Here is a 20,715-nt window from a genome sequence, read left to right on the forward strand (position 1 = left end):
TAATGCAAGACTCAGAATGATGTCATTCTCCACACAGGGCCTAATATCTCTCCTCTGCTTAGATTAATGATCATTACATCTTCAGATTAACTCGGGTTCTTAACATTTGTTCTATTAGCTCCACCATCACCTTTTACACAAGAAAATGTCAGTGTGGCCTCGTTATACCAATGATTTGTTGATATCAGCCTGTAATAACTTAAAACCAATGTGATTTACCAAAGGAAAAATACATTTATTGCCATTTTCCCTCATTAATTCTACTCCTGTGTCTTGTGGGGTCAAGATTCCTCACAAAGCATGTTAGTGTATGTCAGTCTGTCTTTTATAGGAGGGGGTTCAATTGGGATTTAGTTAACTGGGGTCCACTTGTTCTTGGTTCCTGGTGGTCATCATATCTCTGCAGGGGAGACCTGTGGTTTGACCCAACCGAATTATGATTGTCTTACAGTTTGCGCCATCTTTCTTCATTGTTTTTTGTCATTGTCCCAGCTCAAGCTAACGTTCAGCTGTTGTGATGGATTGCATCTGCACTGGCTGAATACCCACAACCCCTCATTCTCATTGCATCTTAGCCACGGATACTTCCATTTAAGACTTTAAGGCACCATAAAAAGCAATGCAGGAATAGTACAATGCTCCATAAATGGCAATTTGTGACTTAGGCTCAATCAAACTTTTTTTTTTTTTTTTTTTTTTTTTTTTTTTTTTTTTTTTAAATAAACTATTTGGACGGCCTGCAGGTTCTCAGTCATACTTGTACTTCAGAGTGACATGTGGCTGCAGAAACTTGAGTCAACCATGATCAAGACTAGCTGAAGGTAAAATTAACATAGTGACCACATTTTATATCTCATATTCAACCCATAGTTGTCATGAACTATGACTAGAAAGTGACTCAAATCCAAGAATCAAGTTAAGTTACAGCATAAACAGCAGAATTGATGAAATACAGCAACAATTAAAACAATGGAACTAGTGTGATGAGCTTCACATTTAAAAAGTAAGCGAAACACAGTTCTGACTGTCCAAGAAATTCAGTTAAATATTGTCAATAAGAGAAAAAACACAAACGAGCTGAAGTGACGGATGTATAGGAACACACATGGATCAGAAAGAGTGGGAAGCCAGTATTAATAAAACATATCAACAGAAAGAATAAAATGTGAATGATAACCGAAAGCTCCTCGCGTCGAGTGGGAAACTGAATAAATGCAAACGGTGAACAGAGCGGATTGCTGGCCAAAGCAGTAGAACCATCACTGTAGTTTTCCCTTCCGAGCAGCAGAAAGAAGAGCATTTTACTACAACGTGCTGTACAACTCTCAAAACCATTCATACCACGTTGCAGAAAAAACATGTCACCATGACCTGACAGCCACTTGCAAGATGCGGATAAATTCTGTGAATTTGATGCAAAAGGCAAAACATCTGAAACAGCAATTCCACCTAAAGAACATAAAAGCTGCGTTTCCAGCAGCTCTAGAATCGCACAAAACCTAAATGTCGCAATAAAATGCTGGCTGTGTGAAAACAATTTTTTTTAAAAAACTTTAGAAATATTGCTGAAAAGTTTTCACGTTTTCGTGAGGTGGTTGGTCACATGTGTTGATATAGAAGCGTTTTGCAAAATGGTAATGAAACACATCACCGGACGGGTCGTAGTGGGTAACTGGGTCAGCTGAGTTCAAGTAAAGATGGACGGAGGAGGACACAGAAAATGACAAATAATGAAAGAGAAAAGTGTGACCGCCATCCTTTGTAGAAACAACAGCAAAATGCAGAGTTTTACTAGGAGTTAGAAATGGAAAAGGACGCGAAAGGCTTTAAAAAGTGGCGTCTGGCAGGACAAGATCTACAGCTGATGTGCTAAAGTCCTGCAGATGGCAGCTGTACTAAATGTAATGAAATGTAGCTTCCAGTCATGCACTGAAACAAATGAAATGACATTTTAACTATTTTAAAAGAACAATATTGCATAAATAATTCTAATAAAATAAAACTTTCATTAAATCCTCATCAAACTCTGTTTGCAGATCAGAAAGAGATGCAATATTTGCAGTTAATCACGGTAACCTACTGGAGCTCAGACTTTGCTCTCTCTAACACACTTTAAGGCTGTAGCTCAGTGGAGCACGGTGTGTGTGTTTGTGTGTGTGTGTGAGGAGTTTAGTTTGCCTTAGTGTGCGTTTGTGACGCTGTTGTGTGTCCTCAGCCATTAGACTGCTGAGGGACCAAGTTACCGTTCATGGTGGGATGGAGGCTTCGCACGGTTCTCTGGGGACGTTGTTACACAGACACTCTGACAGCAGATCTGCACATGCACACACTTAAACACACACCCCTACATACCTGCTCAGGAATGATAATTCCATGTGTTACTTTTCTCACACACACACACACACACACACACACACACACACACACACACACACACACACACACACACACACACACACACACACACACACACTTACATGCAGCCACGAGCAACACAGTTTGATAAAAAGTGTCATTTTAAAGCAGATGGGATGGGAATATGCACACACAAACACACACACACACACACACACACACACACACACACACAAAAACACATAAGTAAAGTTACATAAGGAACCTTTTTTTTTTTTAACCAAAACAAACACACTTTTGTCCACTGCTTTCTGCTTAACAACCCTCCATGCAGCTTGTGTGTGTGTGTGTGTGTGTGTGTGTGTGTGTGTGTGTGTGTGTGTGTGTGTGTGTGTGTGTGTGTGTGTGTGTGTGTGTGTGTGTGTGTGTGTGTGTGTGTGTGTGTGTGTGTGTGTGTGTGTGTGCGCGCGCACGTAGGGTTGAGTCCCTCAGGTGCACGGTGCAGCTTTAGAAGGATAAATCATGCAAACCTGAGCCATACACTCATAAATCACCTCAGACTGTGTACATTCACCTGGATGTGTGTTCCTACATGCATGCATAATGCTGCACTGGAACCTGTATGTTGGGCTTTTGTGGCGAATCGGTCTCTGTTCGTCTGCGTTGCTTGTGCAGGCTGCGCCTGTTTACTGCGATGCTTCATGTTTTGTGCACGCTGTGTGTTTTGATGCTAATGAGACAGATGAAAGTGGGCAGCTGTGATCCTTCAGAGCAGCTGGGTCAGTGTGGGCTCGGAGAAAACCACCAGCAGGTGCTGCTGTGGAGCTTAGATTGAAAATGGCTCGGTGTGTGTGTGTGTCTGTGTTTGTGCACATTCGTTTTGCCCTTCTGTTTTTCATCTATACGCTGGTGTTGTGTGAATTCACACAGATAAAAGCTGTTGGTGTTTGTGCTTTCTGATGGGTTTTAATGAGGCTTTAGTCTTAATTTCTTCTCACTTTTCCATCTGTATTAGTTTATGTGAACCTTTTTATTGTTTTCATCTTTCTTTCTTCACTCACAGCTTTTTATACACAGCAGATAATTATGTATTTGTATTTTCTCTTCTGTTTCACCTCTTCGTTCACGTTCATTGTCAGTCTTTGATGTCCTGTTGTCAGCTTTTATTTGACAACTTCTCACAGTAATTGCAGCACTTTTGCCGGCAGTGAATTTGACAAACATTTCAGTTTTGCGAACACAACTGAAAATAACTCCCATTAAAACTGTCTTAAAAGGCAACATACAGCCCTGATGGAAAGTTTTCATATTTTTTCAGGAAAATGTTGTTGTGGAAACTCTGGAAAAGTCCTGAAGGGATCCAACCAGTTTGGACCTGAACCCAGTAAAGCGCCTCTAAACAAAGGCCTAAAAGAAAAAAATGGCTGTGCTTAGATGCTTACCAAACCAAACTGGTTGAACTTCAACGTTTTGGTCAAGATATTTGGGAGAAACTTTCAAGCGAAAAGTCAACTCAAGCTTAGTCATTGAAAGAAGATAAGACGTTTGACAGTTTAAACCTCATTCATGCTTGCTTTACGTTTGTAAATAAAGACATCTGCTTCAAAGATTTCCAAAGGTCATTTCCAACATACTCCCACGCATCTACTACGTTTACATGGTTGTTAGAAAATACATCCACTAGAGGGCAGCGCAGAGTTATAAGTTCACTTCTGAATTTCAGACAGCAGCAAATATGGCGGCAGTAGGGGTGTACGAAAATACTGATATATCAACATATTGCAATATTTTGTGTCATATTATAATATTGATATTCAAATGTATTTGTATATGTATTGATTTAATTAAACAACCGAGCTTTACTGATGAGGCAGATTTTCATTTCTTCATGTTGTTCTGCAGTGAAATGTAAATCCTCTGTTCTTTTTCAGTAAGTTAATGTCAAACATGCAACAGTGTTCAGTGTTTAATACAAGTGAAGAAAAATTTCAATCTATTATCTTGCTAATAGTATCCTGATATATCGCAATATATCGTATTGGTGGCCCGTATTGTGATACATATCGTATTGCTAGTTTCTTGCCGATACACACCCCATAACCATGGAGGAGATCTGGATAATTTGCTAATTTAATTTGCGGCAGTCTACTTAAAGCTGGGGTAGATAATGTTGGGGAGCTAGCAAGATTTGACAGAGGTGCCCTGTCGTGGCTCCCCCCCTCTGGTTTTGCTCCTTACATGATCCAAGGTTTTTTTATTTGCTGCTTTTTCCACCAACGATTTTTCTATTTCTAAACATCTAAAAAACCGAGCCTGGTCGGGGGAAATCCTTCCTGCATTTTCTTAGGCATGTTTGCCATCCTAGTTTCTTCTTCACTACTTTGTATTTTCATCCTAACACGCTGTTTATATGCAAGGTGTGGCTATGCGCTGCTGGAGGGGGAGGAGGGGAGCTGGAAAAGAATCCTACAAAATAGAAGAAATGAACAACTCCATTTCGGTCTGAACGTTTGGATTGGTCAGAGTTATTCCAGATTTACAGTAAACTGAGGGGTCTAACTATATTTCTTGCTATTCATGATGACAAAATGTAATAGCTACTATCAGGACAAGGAACCACTTCACCCAGAGTTTAAAAAAAAAAAAGGCTGAGCAAGATGACCAACTATAGCTTTAATTACATCACGCTTTCTTCCATTTCTTTTTACTGCTCAACGCTGCTCCAGCAGTTTCCGGTGATGCTGCTAAATTCATTTTTCTGTGTACACATCCACTTGCTGCCTGAAAATAGACTGAAGTACGCACGGAAAAGATGCAGAAAATGGCCAGAACAGCTCTGTACATATGTATATTTAGCATAGAGCATAGATGGGACTTTGTATTTGTTCTTTATACGACCCAACGCGTCTGAAAGGATTAAACCTGTTTAACCTGTCTGCCGAAATCACTAAGTTTGGGATGGAAAACGTCTGCTTGTTGTATTTTATTAGATGCACGTGTTCTGATGCAGGAGGTCTGTTGAACTTTCTGCTGTACGTCTGAATCAGTATGCACTAATGTTGTTCTAATTAACATGAAGGTTACAGTCACGGATACTTTCACAGTTGACTGAAGGACAGTGACATGTTATAAACCTCCGCAGCCTTTTAGCCACATGGAATGGTTTAAAAAAATGGCTCTTTTTATGCATCAGTAAAAAAAAATTCTCCTTAGATTTATGGGCCTCTGTCCTTCACTTACAAACGTGTCCACATGTGAAATCCAATCTTGCATATTTGTCATCATTTATTTGACATTCTTATCAGCCACTGTACAGAAACAAGCTCTTGCTTCAGGCGAGAACCGAGACGTTAACCCATGCAGAGAAAAACTTCAACTCGTACCACCACCTTTTCACACAAACCCCCCTTTGGTTTTGTTTTGTTTTGTTTTTTTTTTATCCTTATTTTTCTGTTCATTTCTTCACTCCTTGTTGCATCTGATCTTTGGGTTTGGATGTGATGGAGACTTGTGGGAGCGCAGATTCCTTCCAGCTGGGAGGAACAGTGTGAGAGAGCTGGAGCCCAGAGATGAAGAGAAGATGAAAGACAGATCCTTCTCCTCTTCAGAGTTTGCAGTTTCCCCAAGGGGTTCTTCATCTAGGGGTGCGGCCTGCTGTCAGGATGCTGCAGGAACACACACACATACACACACACCACCGAATAATTCAAAGTTCATCACCTGCTACCGAAATCTAATTACTCCAAAAATAGAGATGCTCAGGTTGGACAGATGGAAGGCCTTTTCTTGAAACTGGATCCACCTGTGGAGATTCAGCATGGTGAGAATCTCATGTCGTACCAGCTGAGGCTCATAGCAAAGAATCTCCCTGATGGAAACCTGCTGCGCTCCATGGTTTGTGAACTGGAGAGTTCATCAGTGGATGAGGAGGATAACAATGGCAGATGCCAGATGTTGGCGCAGGACAGTCTGGGATGAGACAGTGGAGGACTAGAGGTGATTATTGAGATCTTGCGGTGAAATCCTGCCCACTGCGTTCAGAGGTTTTGTTCCTGTTTTTCAACTCAATGACACTCAGGACCCTCGACTTCAGGCCTATTCAACTTGATTCCACAAGCTTTTCAGTTTATTCCTTCAACACACCTGACTGACATGAAATGGGTCCAAGAGCCTATAAAGTTCTGCCGTTTCAGTCAGGTGTGTTGGAGCAGGGAAGCCTTGAAAACATTGTAGAAATTGATTGAATAGCATGGATCTACATGTCTTTTTTTTAGTATGTTTGAGTTTAGCTCTAACAATGTGGGATTTGCATGTGGAATTGATGGAGCAGTTTGTGATACTTTTAGTTTTCTATGAAGAGTGCTTCAAAATCAAATCTGATTGGCTGATTGAAAAACAATGGAAAACAGCTGTAACCAGTAATCAGGGTTGCATGTTAACTAAAGGGATTTTTTCAAAGCATATAAATCACCAACAGTCATGCTTACATGAGTTTTAATTCCAAATCAATAAATCTGCTTCAAGTATAAAAATGATCTTGTGAACACCTAATTTCGAATGGAAATGACAATTCACAATTATACTTGGTTACATATTTGCTGGTTTATTAAGTTTTTTCCAGTCGTTCTGCACATGCTCGTTATCTTGTCCTGTTTTGATGATGCACATTCGCAGCCTTCTGCCTCCCGTCTCCGAATCTTTATCTCACTTCTCATCATCGGCATAAAAAAGTGTGCTCATGTTGAACTGGTACAAAAGTGGAAACAGTACGTTTACTGTGGTCTTCCATGGTACAACCAAAAAGAAAAAAAGCAGGAAGTGGTTTGTTTATTTCTGGTATACACAAGTAAGTCACGTCTACAGTGTAGTTTTGTGAATAAACGTCTTTTCCATGAAAACCATAATTTGGAATCAAAGGACTGGCGATTCTCAGTTTACGACCGTGTTCCGTTCCTACCGCTGCGACGTAACCAGAAATTCTGCGCAAGTCTGATTTTTATCCTTAAACACCAGATATTGCTCCCTTGATCACTAAAAACCTAAATAATATATAATCTAAATCCACATAATATACATCATATTCATAGAAAAACAGTACAGGCAATTAAAATATGCACTGAGGCGTCGTCTCAACCTCCGTGTTGTAAGAGCTTATATGGACCCTCGTAACTTCAAAACTTGCTCTATTTTTATTTAAATTTATTAAATGAGTCGTAAAGAACTGCGTTACCCGAGGACCGCCCACCCTTACTTATTATAGTAAGGGTGATTATTGTAATTATATAAAGTAATTAATTTTTAATTAAAAACATCAAATAACCGTAGCTGTTGAGCACTGGATTTACATGCATGATGCGCTGCAGCAGAACTTGTTGGAAACTGAACATAGCTTTAATTTTGGCAAAGCAAAACACATCCTCCACCACAGAAACAAGAAAGTGTTCCAGCTAACTTGAAACAGCTCAAAATAAATAAATATCCTGCAATATATATTTGTTAGAGTGGGCTTGGTCCAGTTTGGAGTACCAGCGCACTACAGGTTTAGTGTCTGATCAAATGAAATAAATACTCTTGTTTAGTGTTTTTGGACCAAAACCAGTTAGACAATGAGATGAAGGATTCAGGAACATCATCACTGGTTTTATGACCTTATAACCAAACACAGAGTGAGATGTGAATACAAATCCTTTAAACACGTCGAGATAAGCCCATTTGCCATCAAATAGCAATTCGGGAATGAATTTGGCACAGGACACCTGCGAACACAGCAGCCTAATAGATGCTTCTCAAAGTCAAAGAAAGATTCTTAAAGACCATTTTTCCTCTTAAAAACTCTGAATAACCTTCAAAAGGATTGCTTCATTTTTTGGTTGCATTTCTATGGAAATTTTCTGCATCCTTGGTGTCTCAAATCATTCAGTTCAGTGTGGATTTTTACAGAGGATTTAAATTAAAGCTGAATTAAGACTGACTCTTTTAATATGCAGTTTTTCAGGTTATTTGCTGTGTCAGGTGTGTGTATTGGTTTCTATTTGTGTGTAATTGATTGTGGGACTGCTGCAGTTCAGTGACCAATACTAAAGCTGATTGTATAATGTTTTATCCTAAGTATTGTGTAAGATCCCATCCTTCCTAGGATGAGTCATTGCTGCTCTAAAGGGTCTGAAAGAGTTCTACCCCTTTAACAGTCTACCTAGAGGACCATTTCAGACTGGTTTCCAGGCTACATTTAAATATAATTGGCGCACAGGAAAGAACTACCTTGTTAGTCTACTTTAAGAAGTTTTACTTTCACGTAACATGTTCAGTTTTAAATCCCTGACTTGTTTTGAGCTCTGCAGTAAGTCAGTGACAGCACACACCGTGCATCTCACACTGCTGCAAATCCCTGCACCGAGAAGCAGAAAACTCTGCGAAAGAAGATGCAGGGAGGGAGATTTTTTTCTTTTCCTCCTTCGACTTGTTTATAGACACACTCGTCTTCTCAGCAGCAGCCATTACTGTTGGAGTCAGTCAGAATAATGGCCTTCAATCTGACAACTCTACCTCAGTGTGTGCATGTGTGTGTGATTCTTGTCACCATTATCCTTAGCTCCCTTCCTCTCATAGGGGCAGTTTAGCCGGCTTTACCTGTTATTTTCTGTAGCTGCAGATCCATGGGGAGCCTCATCTTGGTAAATGGTGCATCACATAACAAGCTGTGCAACCAGCAGCAGTCCACTGTGGTCATCTCTTTGTCAGGGCATGAGGTGCATGCACTGTGAGTGTCACGGTGGCACCTATACATCTGCTGAGGGCACGTGCACGTGCTTGGATTGTAGTTCAACAGGGTCATGTTTTGCTTATATTCTGACTGCAAACATGACATTAAATATGCTTTTATTAACGTCATAGCTTTCCAAAAGAAGCCTTAAAATATGTTTGGAACTGCTTTGACATGATAGTTTTCACAACTGATGTATTTACAAAAACCTGAAGTAGTATCACATGTAATGCACATTTATTTAAGACCGAGGTGTCCAAAGTCGGTCTTTGAGGGCCGTTGGTCTGCAGGTTTTACATGTTTCCTGCTGCAGCCAGTAAGTCAACATGACTAGACAGAAATTGACAAGAAGCTGTGCAGGAGTGCCATTTATTCTTAATCAGGTGTGTTGGATCAGGAAGACATCTAAAACCTGCAGGATTGTGACTCTTGAAGACCAGAGCTGGGCAACCTTTATCTAAGGTAATGAACCCTTCTGTACCTTCTTAATAAAGGTAAATTCTGCATTATCCTGGAACAACTAACCAGAGTAACATGCGAAGTTGAGGAGGTTTTAAAAATGGTGCTTAATGCATATTTTGTGTGATTAAAAAGCTGATTTTTTTCTGAATGATATGAAGAAACACAAGATTTCTGCTTGCCATTACATAGCTGTCTTTGATGAACGTATTAATATTGGTTCAAAAAAATGCTTTTTCCTTTTTTGTGATCTCCATCTTATGATTGACAATAATTTTCCCCCTTCTTCAACACAACGCATAGCTTTACTGTTTGCTGATGATCTCTTAAAATATTTCTTTTCTTTTCTGATCTTGTAAGTATGGCTGTCAAACACTTAAAACTTTGAATGAGATTTCTTTTGTGGATTAATTAAGATTAAACACATTCCAAAATATAAACACCAAGCCAAAAGCTCGGTGTTAAACCTGAAATTGTCACCTCAGCAAATCAAGCTGCAACTTTCAACGGTTTAAAGTGAAACCTATGAGGAAGTTCCAAAACTTGCAGTTCCCTCCTCATCCACCAGGGGTTCCAAAAATCGCCGGAGACTTCCATGTTAAAAAGACCAACTCTACATCAGAAACAAACATGTTTACAGCCTGGTACAAAAAAACATTTTAGGTTTCGTAGGTCAAGTTTACCTTCATGATAACTGTGTGGGGAGTGATTTTTTTTGTTTGTTTTTATAACTCATCCTTTCATCACCAATTTAATCTCCAAATAATAATGGGCATGTCCCTTTGATTGCCAGGTACCAGATATCTCGCTTCAGGAAGGCAGGGTGCAGCTCAGCCACAGTTTTTAGCTGGCTAACAGCGTATTTTAGCTTTAGCTCCGCTACCTTCGTTAACTGGTTAGCTTCTGTTAGCTCCTGTTAGCTCTGGTTAGCTCAGTAAGTTCTGAGCTACTTGCAGGTTGGAGTTTGATCAATGGTTATCCACTCCCTCGCTTACAACCACCCTTTCAGCTCTATCTCTTTGCCCATTTTTGTATTTTCCATGAGAAACAGCATGCGTGACGCTGCCAAGATGGCGACGGTGAGAACTGCCCAATGAGTTTCAATGCAGCTCTTCAGAAACCTGTCACAGACGATCCGTCTATCTTTTATATACAGTCTGTGCAGTAAATGCTTGATACTGAGCAAGTTCTTGAAGCTGGAGTTGCTTCGGTGAAACTAATACTGGCAAATGGCAACTTTTTAAATAATTCTTTGTTTTTATAACTCTCACACTTCCCTTTAGAAAAGCCAGTAAGTTTTTCAGATTTCTCACTCTGCTCACAATAAAATATTTTATCGATACAATGACATTCATCAACATAATCTTGCTGCAGAAACCTGTCAGTCTTAATAACTTATAAGTAGGGTTATCTTGAAATTAAGCTCTTCACTGATTAAACTGAACCTGTAAAAGAGTTTTAACTTGTCATTTACCTTTTTTTTTTTTTTTTTTTTTTTTTTTTGAAGTGAAAAGTTGCCAAAACGTATCAGACGAGCTGTGGAACTATGTTAATGTTAGATTTAATCTGTGTGACCTTCACAGTTGGTCTCAGTCTCATTGAAAGCCTGAAGGATATTTTCGAGCAAAATATTACATTAGCCACCTTCTCTAAGATGGTTCAGCATCTACAGATACTGTTTCAGTCTGTTTATATGCTGAAAGAACACACTTGTGTACCTCAGTGAGGTCTACAAGTGAAATAGATACACTGTATTGATACATGAGCAAAAGTTTGATTAATTCCAACTGACTCATGCTTGTATCCTCCCATATAGGTTACATGTGGTGTGAAATCACTCATGTTGCAAATTCTCTCTTCCCTGTTCTTGTTTTACTTACATTTCTTTTACTTTTCTTTTCCAGTTTTACCCTGGTTTTCTTCATAGTCGCACGCACAGCTCTCCCTCCACCAAATCATTTCTGTTGGGGTTCTTTAGTGTGTGTGTGTTGGATTCAGGCCTACAACAACTTTCAGCCCGTCTCAGGCTGATTATTATCTAAACAATCAGTACGCACCACAGGGAGTGTAGAGGCATAAGATTGACCTTGGTGGGGCAATACGACAATGTGCAATATGGATCTTTTCTTTTCAAAATTAAAGTAAAGACATGTGTCTTTGAGTTTTTGCATTAAAAATCACCTAAAAATGCCTTTTTGCGGCAAATTGACTCAGAATTGACAGCTTTTATTGATATTTATTGCTGAAAGAATTATTCATTTGTGAAGTGTAGTGATTCAGTTTTATGACTAATATTTTTTATATTCATTTGGATACTAAATAGGAGCTATGTTTATATGACCTCTTTGTTTTAACATAATTTAGACAAATTGAAATGTATTACTCATTCAGTGTAAAGAATGTGGAACTTGAACATTTTTTATGGAAATCTCTGACTAAAGTCATACTGTGTAACATTCTACACTCCATGTTGCTGTATTGTTCGATAACACAGTGATATTAATTTAGCCCGTTTGGAGCCTTCACTGACCAGCAGCATCTTGAGGCTGTAAAATACACACTTTACCACCATCAGGCCCCTTATATACAAATGCACATGAAATTGTTCCATACATCATGTTCCATGCACACTTTGGGATGTACAAAAAAAACCCAAAAAACAATAAACTGTGTGCACTGTCACCTATGCAATTTTTTCTTCCGGGATGCTACAGCTGTTACAGCTGGGTTTTGCTTTGTGCAATGCGTCACCCGCTAGCAAGCTGATTTTTTTTCGTGGTCCATCATTCACTCCATCTCTGCTGCACTCAGGAGAATTAGTTTGATTCATTTCTGAATAATGTCTCCAGGATTTCTCTGCTGAACATTAAAAAGAAAGTCAATTGTAACATCCCAGTCAGATGCACCTCCTGAGTGGAGAAACATCATCATCCATGAATCCATTTCAGGCAACACTGACTGAGCATGTAAAGTGTGAGTTTTGAAATTGCAGACATTCCCATTGAGGCCTCCATTATCTATCATACTTTAGTAAACTGAGGTGCATATTTTGATGTGGTGATACTCCTCTACCAACCCTGGCTACTTTGATTGAATTGAAGAAATTGCGACTGAATGAAGCAGATTGCTACAGCAGCACTATGGCAATTTTAAGACATACTGGAAGTCTCATTTTGTTCATGCTGAACAAAATGAGACTGGTGGTTTATTGGTGTATGCAGAGGCAGTGGAGTGGGTACAGTATGCATGCAGACACACAGTGGAATGAGAAGCGTCAGAAAAAGGGATGAGCACCTCAGTAATAAGTAACCAAATATGTGATCATGTGACATTCCTCTTCTTTCCACACCCCTCATAGTCTGGTTTACCTCCTAGTCCAGGTCCTCTATTGTAGCTAAAACTGGGCAATACATTTTCTGTTCTTTGTCACTCATCTAAATGTTAACAAACATGTCAATAGCTCCTATTAACATGGTTGTTGTGGGATATGACCGTAATGATAGCTGTAGGAACATCAGTTTTACATGTTTTAACATGTACCAGTGTTCATTACTGTTGACCACCCATGTGACCTCATTTTCCTGCACTACTTGCATTGGCCAACTGCAGTGGACAGCAAATGGAAATTCTGCTATAGCTGTAAGTACATTTGGGCAAAATTTAGAATAAAACTCCTCTAAAAAATAATCACATGTTTTAAAGTTATTTGTCTCTGATAATTTTAATTGGATTTTTATGACATGGAAGTCTGATGATGAGGTACAACTTGGAGAATATTGCAGAGTTTTGTGGACATTTTTTGAGACATGATTCACATGTTTGACTGAGTTGCTCATTCCATGAATGCACATTACTTACAAGTTACGGCTTCTTGTAAAGCGGAGTAATGAGACTTCCCCATGATGCATAGTACAACACTAGTTTGTATTACTGAAAGGGAGAAATGACTTAAGAATCAATGTTTCCAATCTTTGACGAGTTAAGTTTCATTGGCCGATGCAGACATTTACAGTTTTTGGATTAACTGAGTTAACTTAAAATAATTTGCAAATATTACTGATTTTTTATTGTCGAAAATGACTCCCCAACATCATAGTTTTCCAGCTTTTCCCCTATCTTGTACATGTACAACAATACACAGAGTTGCTTGTTGTTCTTTTGTAACAGGCTGCCAGGAAGATATAAACTCTGATAACATGCCCTTGACTCGATGAATCCTCAGGCTATTGACTATACCGTCTTTCCATCTGCATCCCATTATCAACGTGTCTTTTAAGGACGCTAATTGAATTAGCGTAAGGATCTGCAATTGAATGCTTGCCTTTAATGATGCATTGCGATCTCTGTGCAAGTCGAGAATCGACATCCATCAAATGTCTTTCTGTCAGATTGTACTGGGCTATCCACCGCAATATCTAAATTAACAGGACCATCGACTTTATTCGATCCTGCAAAGTTATTTCTCATGAAAACCTTAATAGCAATAGACCGAAAAGACTTTATAAATAGAGCTGCTGCCGATGACTGATATTCGCTTTTCTCAGATAAATAAACTATTCCTCTGGTGCCAGCCTGACATCTTACACCAGGATCAGTCCTGCAGCATGTCTGACCTCAGGGACTTATCTGATAAATAAGACATATGAGGTTGTGCAGTGATGTTTGATCAACACATCCCCTGACGAGGTGAGTTCATTCAGGTGGACTGTGATCAGCCTTCTGAGTGCTTTCTGTGAGTCTTTCAGTGGAATTTCTGTCAGATGAGCAAAGAGCACACCTGTAGTGCTTTCCATTTGTACACATTGGATCAACCCCCAAGAAATTGACCAGATATTTTTTGTTGCTTCTGCATGAAAGGGGTCACACACCCCACTGATCCAGATGATGTCTCGTTGTTATTTTCTCTCCATAGTTTTATCAGTTTTGTGTGTGTTGTCTGCCTGCCTTTTATGATTTGTTTTTGTCAGATTTAAGTCAGATGATCTGTTTGGTGGATGGACTTAGTGACTAGATGTTATTCTGATCATTCTGTTTTAGACAGTGAGTAAATATTTCCTGATGAATTCATAATCCGCAATTTTCCCACAAAAGAGCAATAATACAAAATGTACAACAGCTGTGTTTAACTTTGGAAATACTGATAAGGAGATGGCCTTGAGTTTTTTTTTTTTTTTTTTTTTTTTTCTTTTTTCTTTTGACCCCAATCTTTAAATTCAAGCTGTCACTCTCTGGCACAGATGGTACATGGTAGTTTTCAGGTTAAAGGTTGAAGCTATTTTATAGTCTCCGGTTCAGTGTCTCATCTGGCTGCAGACAAAAGTTTGGTAGAGAAGACACGAGTTACAGTTAACAACGATGAATATTTCTCTGGGTGTTTTATTCAGTCCAGTATTTTGAATGTTTATCTGGTGTTTTTGAATGTGAAAGCGTTTTGAGGGTTACGTGTAACCAAGCAAGAAAGAAAAGACTGTCTAATTTTTCAAAAATGGTTAGTCAAGTCCCTCACCAGGCTTGTTCAGAAAGCTCTGGCCTTTTCCACATACAGTTTCTGTGGACGACTTTAAGCAAATTGTAGTGAGGCTTGGCAGCGTATACCTCAAGTTGTTTATTGACCTCTTGGCATCTACTTATGGTAGCATCGTCATCCTTGAAGAGACCACTCAGTGTGATTTTTCATCATGGGGCAATACAGATCTCCAAAAGCAACTGCAGATAAACAGTGAGTTCAGAAGAAGAGAGAGAATTTTTATGAGTCAAAAGGCCTTCAAGACTTCATAGAGACAAGTAATAAAGACCTGGATTCTCATAGATATTTATATAATTCTCACAAATCGTAACTCAGATGATCATATATAAGGATTAAAAACTTTCCTTTTGAAAATGTTGCTGCCATTTCTGATAAGAACCATGTAGGGATGACTTTACATCCAGTTTGTTCGCATTTCTCAATGTTGGCAAAAATCTTCTGCTGCAGGTAAAGCTCCTCTCCTTCACTGGCAGTGTGTCTTTCTGCATTCACATCAGTTTCGAAGTGACAGTGTGGTCAAAGTGGCAGCAAAGGGGAGTGGGCATCACTTCATTAAAGTGCAGTATTACTCCACTCACTCTCTCCCGTACATACACACAAGGAGCAGACCACTTCATTTAGTCTGAGAGATAGAAAGGACAGGCCCCAATGGATTCTCCCATTAATCTTTAATGAGCCCCCGGCCCTGAAAACTGCCCGCCTGCCTCTGCTTGTCCACATCCAGGAAACAAACAATGACTCGGCTGGAAAACACATTGTCTGCTTGTCCTCATACTTGCCTGCCTGTCTGCCTGTTGGCCATTAACCCCCCCCCCCCACACCACCACCACCTCCAAAACATATGTGAATTATTAATGTGACTATCTATCCCTCTTCTCGCCAAGCCCACTGTATGAGACGGGAATTGGACGACGTATTGATGGTATGGTTGGAAAGTGTATTTGCACTTTAGAATAAAAAGTTGGATTTAAAGTTAGTTGTTCCATTTGACATCAAACTGCTGGGATTTGCTAATTTCAAGGAACGGAAATGTTGTTTTATTTACTTTATAAATGGTATGTTGTGAGTCTTTACAGTACAGAAACAGGTGTCAATGACTCCTACCAGAGCAAGTGGACTCAAAACCTTTTTTTTTTTAATAACAGATAGTGGGAGCAGATGTTCAAACTTAACTCCGAACCAAACGCCATTGCCTGCAGGTTTACAGCTGTTGTCTTTAATGTTTTACACCTCATATCAATTATGTTAGCCTGCGTTGAAATGAACAAAGAGGTGCGACTACATACTGCCAGCTATTATGTGATTACACACTGGCTTCCCTCCAATCACTGTTTTCAGGATTTATTCTCAAGGTTTTATTGCTTGTTTTTGGAGTAACAGGGTCTCATCCCATCATACTCCAGCTGGAACACAGATTATGACCAATCAGATCCTTTTAGATTATCTGAGAAGACAAATGGAATTCATCCAGTTTGTTGAGATTTTTGTAAAGTTGTTGTGTCCAACATTTAGGATTATCTATATTTATCTTTGATGTTCATCGTGATCTTTTGGCTAAATTGCCCTGAAAACACGAATTTTAAGGTGGGTTTATAGTCAAGCAGCGTCTGCCCACAGTCTGGCTGAAGCTGGTGAAATGTGCTTTTGCACTTGAGTGTACGGTCACGGCATCATGTTGGAGATCCTCTTCTGTGTTTAAAACTCAGTTAAACACTGCAGATATCTGAAAACACGTACTCAGGACCGACCAATCACAAGGGAGTACTCCCGCATAACTGCACTGCCTGCAGAGGTGCAGGTCAGATCTGGAAGGAGTGCATGTCAAACCTCCGTGAAGCATACAGCAGTGATGCCGTCACCGACCTTACTCTGATGTCATGGGAGTTTATTCCAGCTTCAGCAAGTTTTGCTCAGCTTGTAAAATCTCAAGCAACTTATCAGCGACTACCTTTCCTCTCTCCAGACTCCACGCGTAATGAGCTTGTGGGATGCTTTGAGAATTGTGGCTTATCTATAAGCCACAATTATTAAAATTTCAAGAAATAAATGTTTGAAATATATCATTCTATGTGTAATGAATCTATAAAATATATATGTTTCACATTCTGAAATGATTGACAAAAAATATGGAACTTTTTCATAATCTAATTTTCTGAGATGTAGCTGTGTAACAGCCTTGAGTCAAGGTTTTTATTTATTTGCAGTTTACAGTTTGCGCCACTAGGTGTCATTGCAGCCTCCACACAGAATCCACAGATTGAAACAACTGATTTCACCGTTTCCTGGTTCCCAGTTTAACCATACAGCTGTTTAGTTTAACTCCTGATATTTTCAGATGCACCTAATGAATAAATATTCACACACGCCTCTCACTGGATTTAGAATAGAATGGAAATGTTGACGTGCCTTCAGAAATGGCAGACAAGAATCTATGATGAGCCTGCTGTGCTGTGATGAATACAGACCTCATTTAGTCTTCCTCAGATAGCGACTCCTCTCCCTCTCTGATGTCGCCTTTCTGCACTTCCTCATCTCATAATGAAAGCTGAATAGCATTACACGTGTGTCTGACTTTATTGAAGTTGTTATTGTTTCTCTGTGTGCGGGAGTTTCTTTTTATTGGCTCAATGGTTCTTCTTCTCACTACAAGAGGTTGCACTTGCTTGTTATTAAGCCTGCAACTTGCACCAGCTTGTCCAACACATCTTGGCAATGGAAAAACATTCTGTTGGACATATTCTCATCATAAACGTGTTAAATATTTTATTATACAACTCCTTTATGATGCTGTAAAATAAAATGTTGGAGTGAAACCCAAAATAGTAATTAAAGATCTTTTTAGATCTGCTTTCACTACCAAGTCTGCTGATGGAGCCATTCTTTTATCTCCAGCAAAACCTAATAGTTGCAAAATAATATTCCTACAATAAAATTATTTATTTTTTTTTTCACCTGTATGTTTTCAGTCTGAAAGACAGTGTTGATTGTGGCATGTTTGATGTGCTGCTTGTGACATTTATTAATGATGCACATCTTCATAAAATGGTAAAGGGAATCTAGCAATGCAAAACTAGAGAAATAAATTTACCACAAATAGCAACAATAGCATTTTGATCAAAATAGGTAGAGAATAAAATAAATAATAATAATGACTCTTGAATCATTTGTAATTGATAGTTGATACTAATCGTTCAATCACTTCAAGTATTAGACACCAGCCAAAAGTCCCTACATGCCGTTCCACACACACTTACACCGCGCTGTATTGGCATGTCCTCCAGGCAACCAAAGTGTCATGGTAACCGTAGGGCAGCCACGGTAACGGCAGGCTCATTTTCATACTGATGAGGCCAGTTGCCGGGGAGGTCTGTGCTGCTGCTGCTCGCTACTCGCTCGGCTCGCCTCTCCGGTGTCGCCCTGAAATTTTAATGACCTTCCTTCTCCGCTTCTCATTTTTCTCTTCTGTGTTTGTGTTGGTGTGTACGTGTCATGAGTCTCATTGTTCAAACATACAGCGAGTGTGAAGAGTGAGGAGACAAAAGGCCATGCCATTTGGAAGACTTTTTTGAGGAACATGTATTTCTATACCTGTGGAAGACCTCCTCCGGTCTGCTCCTCTTGGCTTGGACAGGTTTGCAACTCAGCCTGCTTTGTAGCCGCTGAACAGAATGAATATCTACAGGATAAGGAGCTGCATAAGAAGTGTGTAGAGACCAGGCTGTGCAATAGTAGCTTAAAAATATGACTTAATTCAACAGCTTTTGCCTTCCTCTCAGAGGGAATGTGCATCTCTCATGTTCCTTGACTCTCTTTTGACTTTCCTTCAAATCTTCCTCTGAAACCTCTTGGATCATCGTTTCACATCACGCAGACTGTCGCGCTATAAGCTGATTGGGTGGTGTCCTAATATGTTGTGTGACATGTGTTTTGGCTTTGCAGTCAAGAGCATGAATGTGCAATCTGACAAAGACAACTGGAAAGGTATAACATGTTTTGTCGTCTGGTGTCGACATCGGTTTTTTGTGTACCAGGGGGACACCCTGACTGCTTGTCAACCACTTTGTTTTCTGGCGGGGGAAGCTGGAAAGCAGCTTATGCTGTGTCAACATGCATGAAACACCCAGTCATGGTTTCGTGTTGCCAGTAGTCATGCAGCCACTGCTGAACCTGCTGGAAGTCAGGCTGCAGTCGTCTACCGCAGAGTCACAACACCATATCAGCTTTGCCAAATCTAGTTTTGGGATTTTCTAATGTAAACCAGCTCTTGGCACGCAACACATGCCTTATTTGTCACGTGCGTCATCTTCCTCTTATGCTTGTGCTTTGTTCTAGGAGGAAGAAAACAGGGAGGAAGAAAACGGGAGGATCGAACCAGTCGGCCGAGCGGATTCCTGCATGGAGCACACCCCTGTCAGGTCTCTGGAGTAAGTCACCCTCAGTTTTTTCCTGCTCTCTTCCTCCATTGATGGGAAAAAGCTTAAAAGATGTTGATGATACTCAGATGGTTTGATTTGGGGGAAAAAAAGCCCTTTCACATCTATTTAATACAACTGTCTGTGTCAAACCTTGTGCAAAAGTCTTGTGCCGTCCCTCATGTCGTCATATTTTCCATCTTTTAACCTTTTAAAATGGTCTCTCTGGAGGTCTTTCAAAATTCTTCTTTGGACACTAACTGCTTCGCTCATTTTCAGCCCGTTCCTTCTACCAGAGCAGTTTCAGAGGAATGCTGTGCTTTTTGTGGAAGCCACTTTTCGTGGTTCTCTGAATCACTGAGGCCTGAAACAAAGAAAGGTACATATCTCAAGCGATGAGCCAGCGTTGTGCTGACACATCGCAGACCGTTTAGTTGGATCTTTCTGTTTCCAGCAGCCTGTCACAAAGACACATCTATGTTCCTATTTCTTTGGTTGCAGATATGAAAGATAGCAAAGATAACAAAGCTTGACAGACAGAAGAGAAAACTGTTTCATCACTATGGGGATTCCTGAAGTTATTAGCTGAAAACGTGACATATCAGCATGGTGTGTCCTCAGAAAAAAATGTGTGGAAACTGGACAAGAGGAGGTTTAAAAAAAAAACAAGCAAAAAAACTACAAGATAAAGGACATTTAAAGAAATGGGAAAGATGCAGCAAAAGTCCTGAAATGCAACCTGAGAGGTGTGGTTGGACTTAGTCAGTTTACTGAAGCTTCATCAGGCGTGGTCTCCATGGAGGGATGGTTGCTAAGAAGCCAGAAAGGAAAAAAGGTTGACAGGAACTGGACTGAATATTAGTGACAACAGGTCTGATGGAGGGATGAATCCTCCATAACTGAAGCGGTGTGGGATCATCCAGACCGGGGGTGGGCAGCTCCAGTCCTCGATGGCTGCAGACCTGCAAGTTTTGGGAGTTTCCCTGCTGCAACACAGCTGGCACACATCAAACATCAAAGTCTGCTTTTTACCCATTGATTTGACTCCGGTGTGTTGCAGCAGGGACACTCCCACACTCCCCAGTCGAGACTGAGAGCAGAACAAAGAGCCAAAATGTCCAAAGAGGAGAATTAGAAAGTCCCTCAAGAAGCCATGATGACTCTTCCTAAAGACTGTTAAGAGAAATGCAGTGATAAAT

At 39.9% G+C, this 20,715-nt stretch overlaps 1 protein-coding gene across 6 annotated transcripts in view; it reads left to right on the top strand.

Moving 5' to 3' along the window:
• Positions 1 to 20,715, top strand: part of pard3ab (par-3 family cell polarity regulator alpha, b) — a 305,596-nt gene that overhangs the window by 121,953 nt on the left and 162,928 nt on the right. For all 6 annotated transcript variants that reach the window (XR_013771364.1, XM_079243165.1, XM_079243169.1 and 3 more), the window contains exon 6: positions 19,437 to 19,528. Coding sequence is in view for 5 of the 6 variants with exons in the window: in XM_079243165.1 (XP_079099291.1) it covers positions 19,437 to 19,528 (92 nt within the window). In the remaining variant the exon portion in view is untranslated. The remainder of the gene's footprint in view (positions 1 to 19,436; positions 19,529 to 20,715) is intronic.

The sequence above is a fragment of the Telmatherina bonti genome, assembly GCF_933228915.1.
Source record: "Telmatherina bonti genome assembly, chromosome: 7".
NCBI classification, from domain to species: Eukaryota; Metazoa; Chordata; class Actinopteri; order Atheriniformes; family Telmatherinidae; genus Telmatherina; species Telmatherina bonti.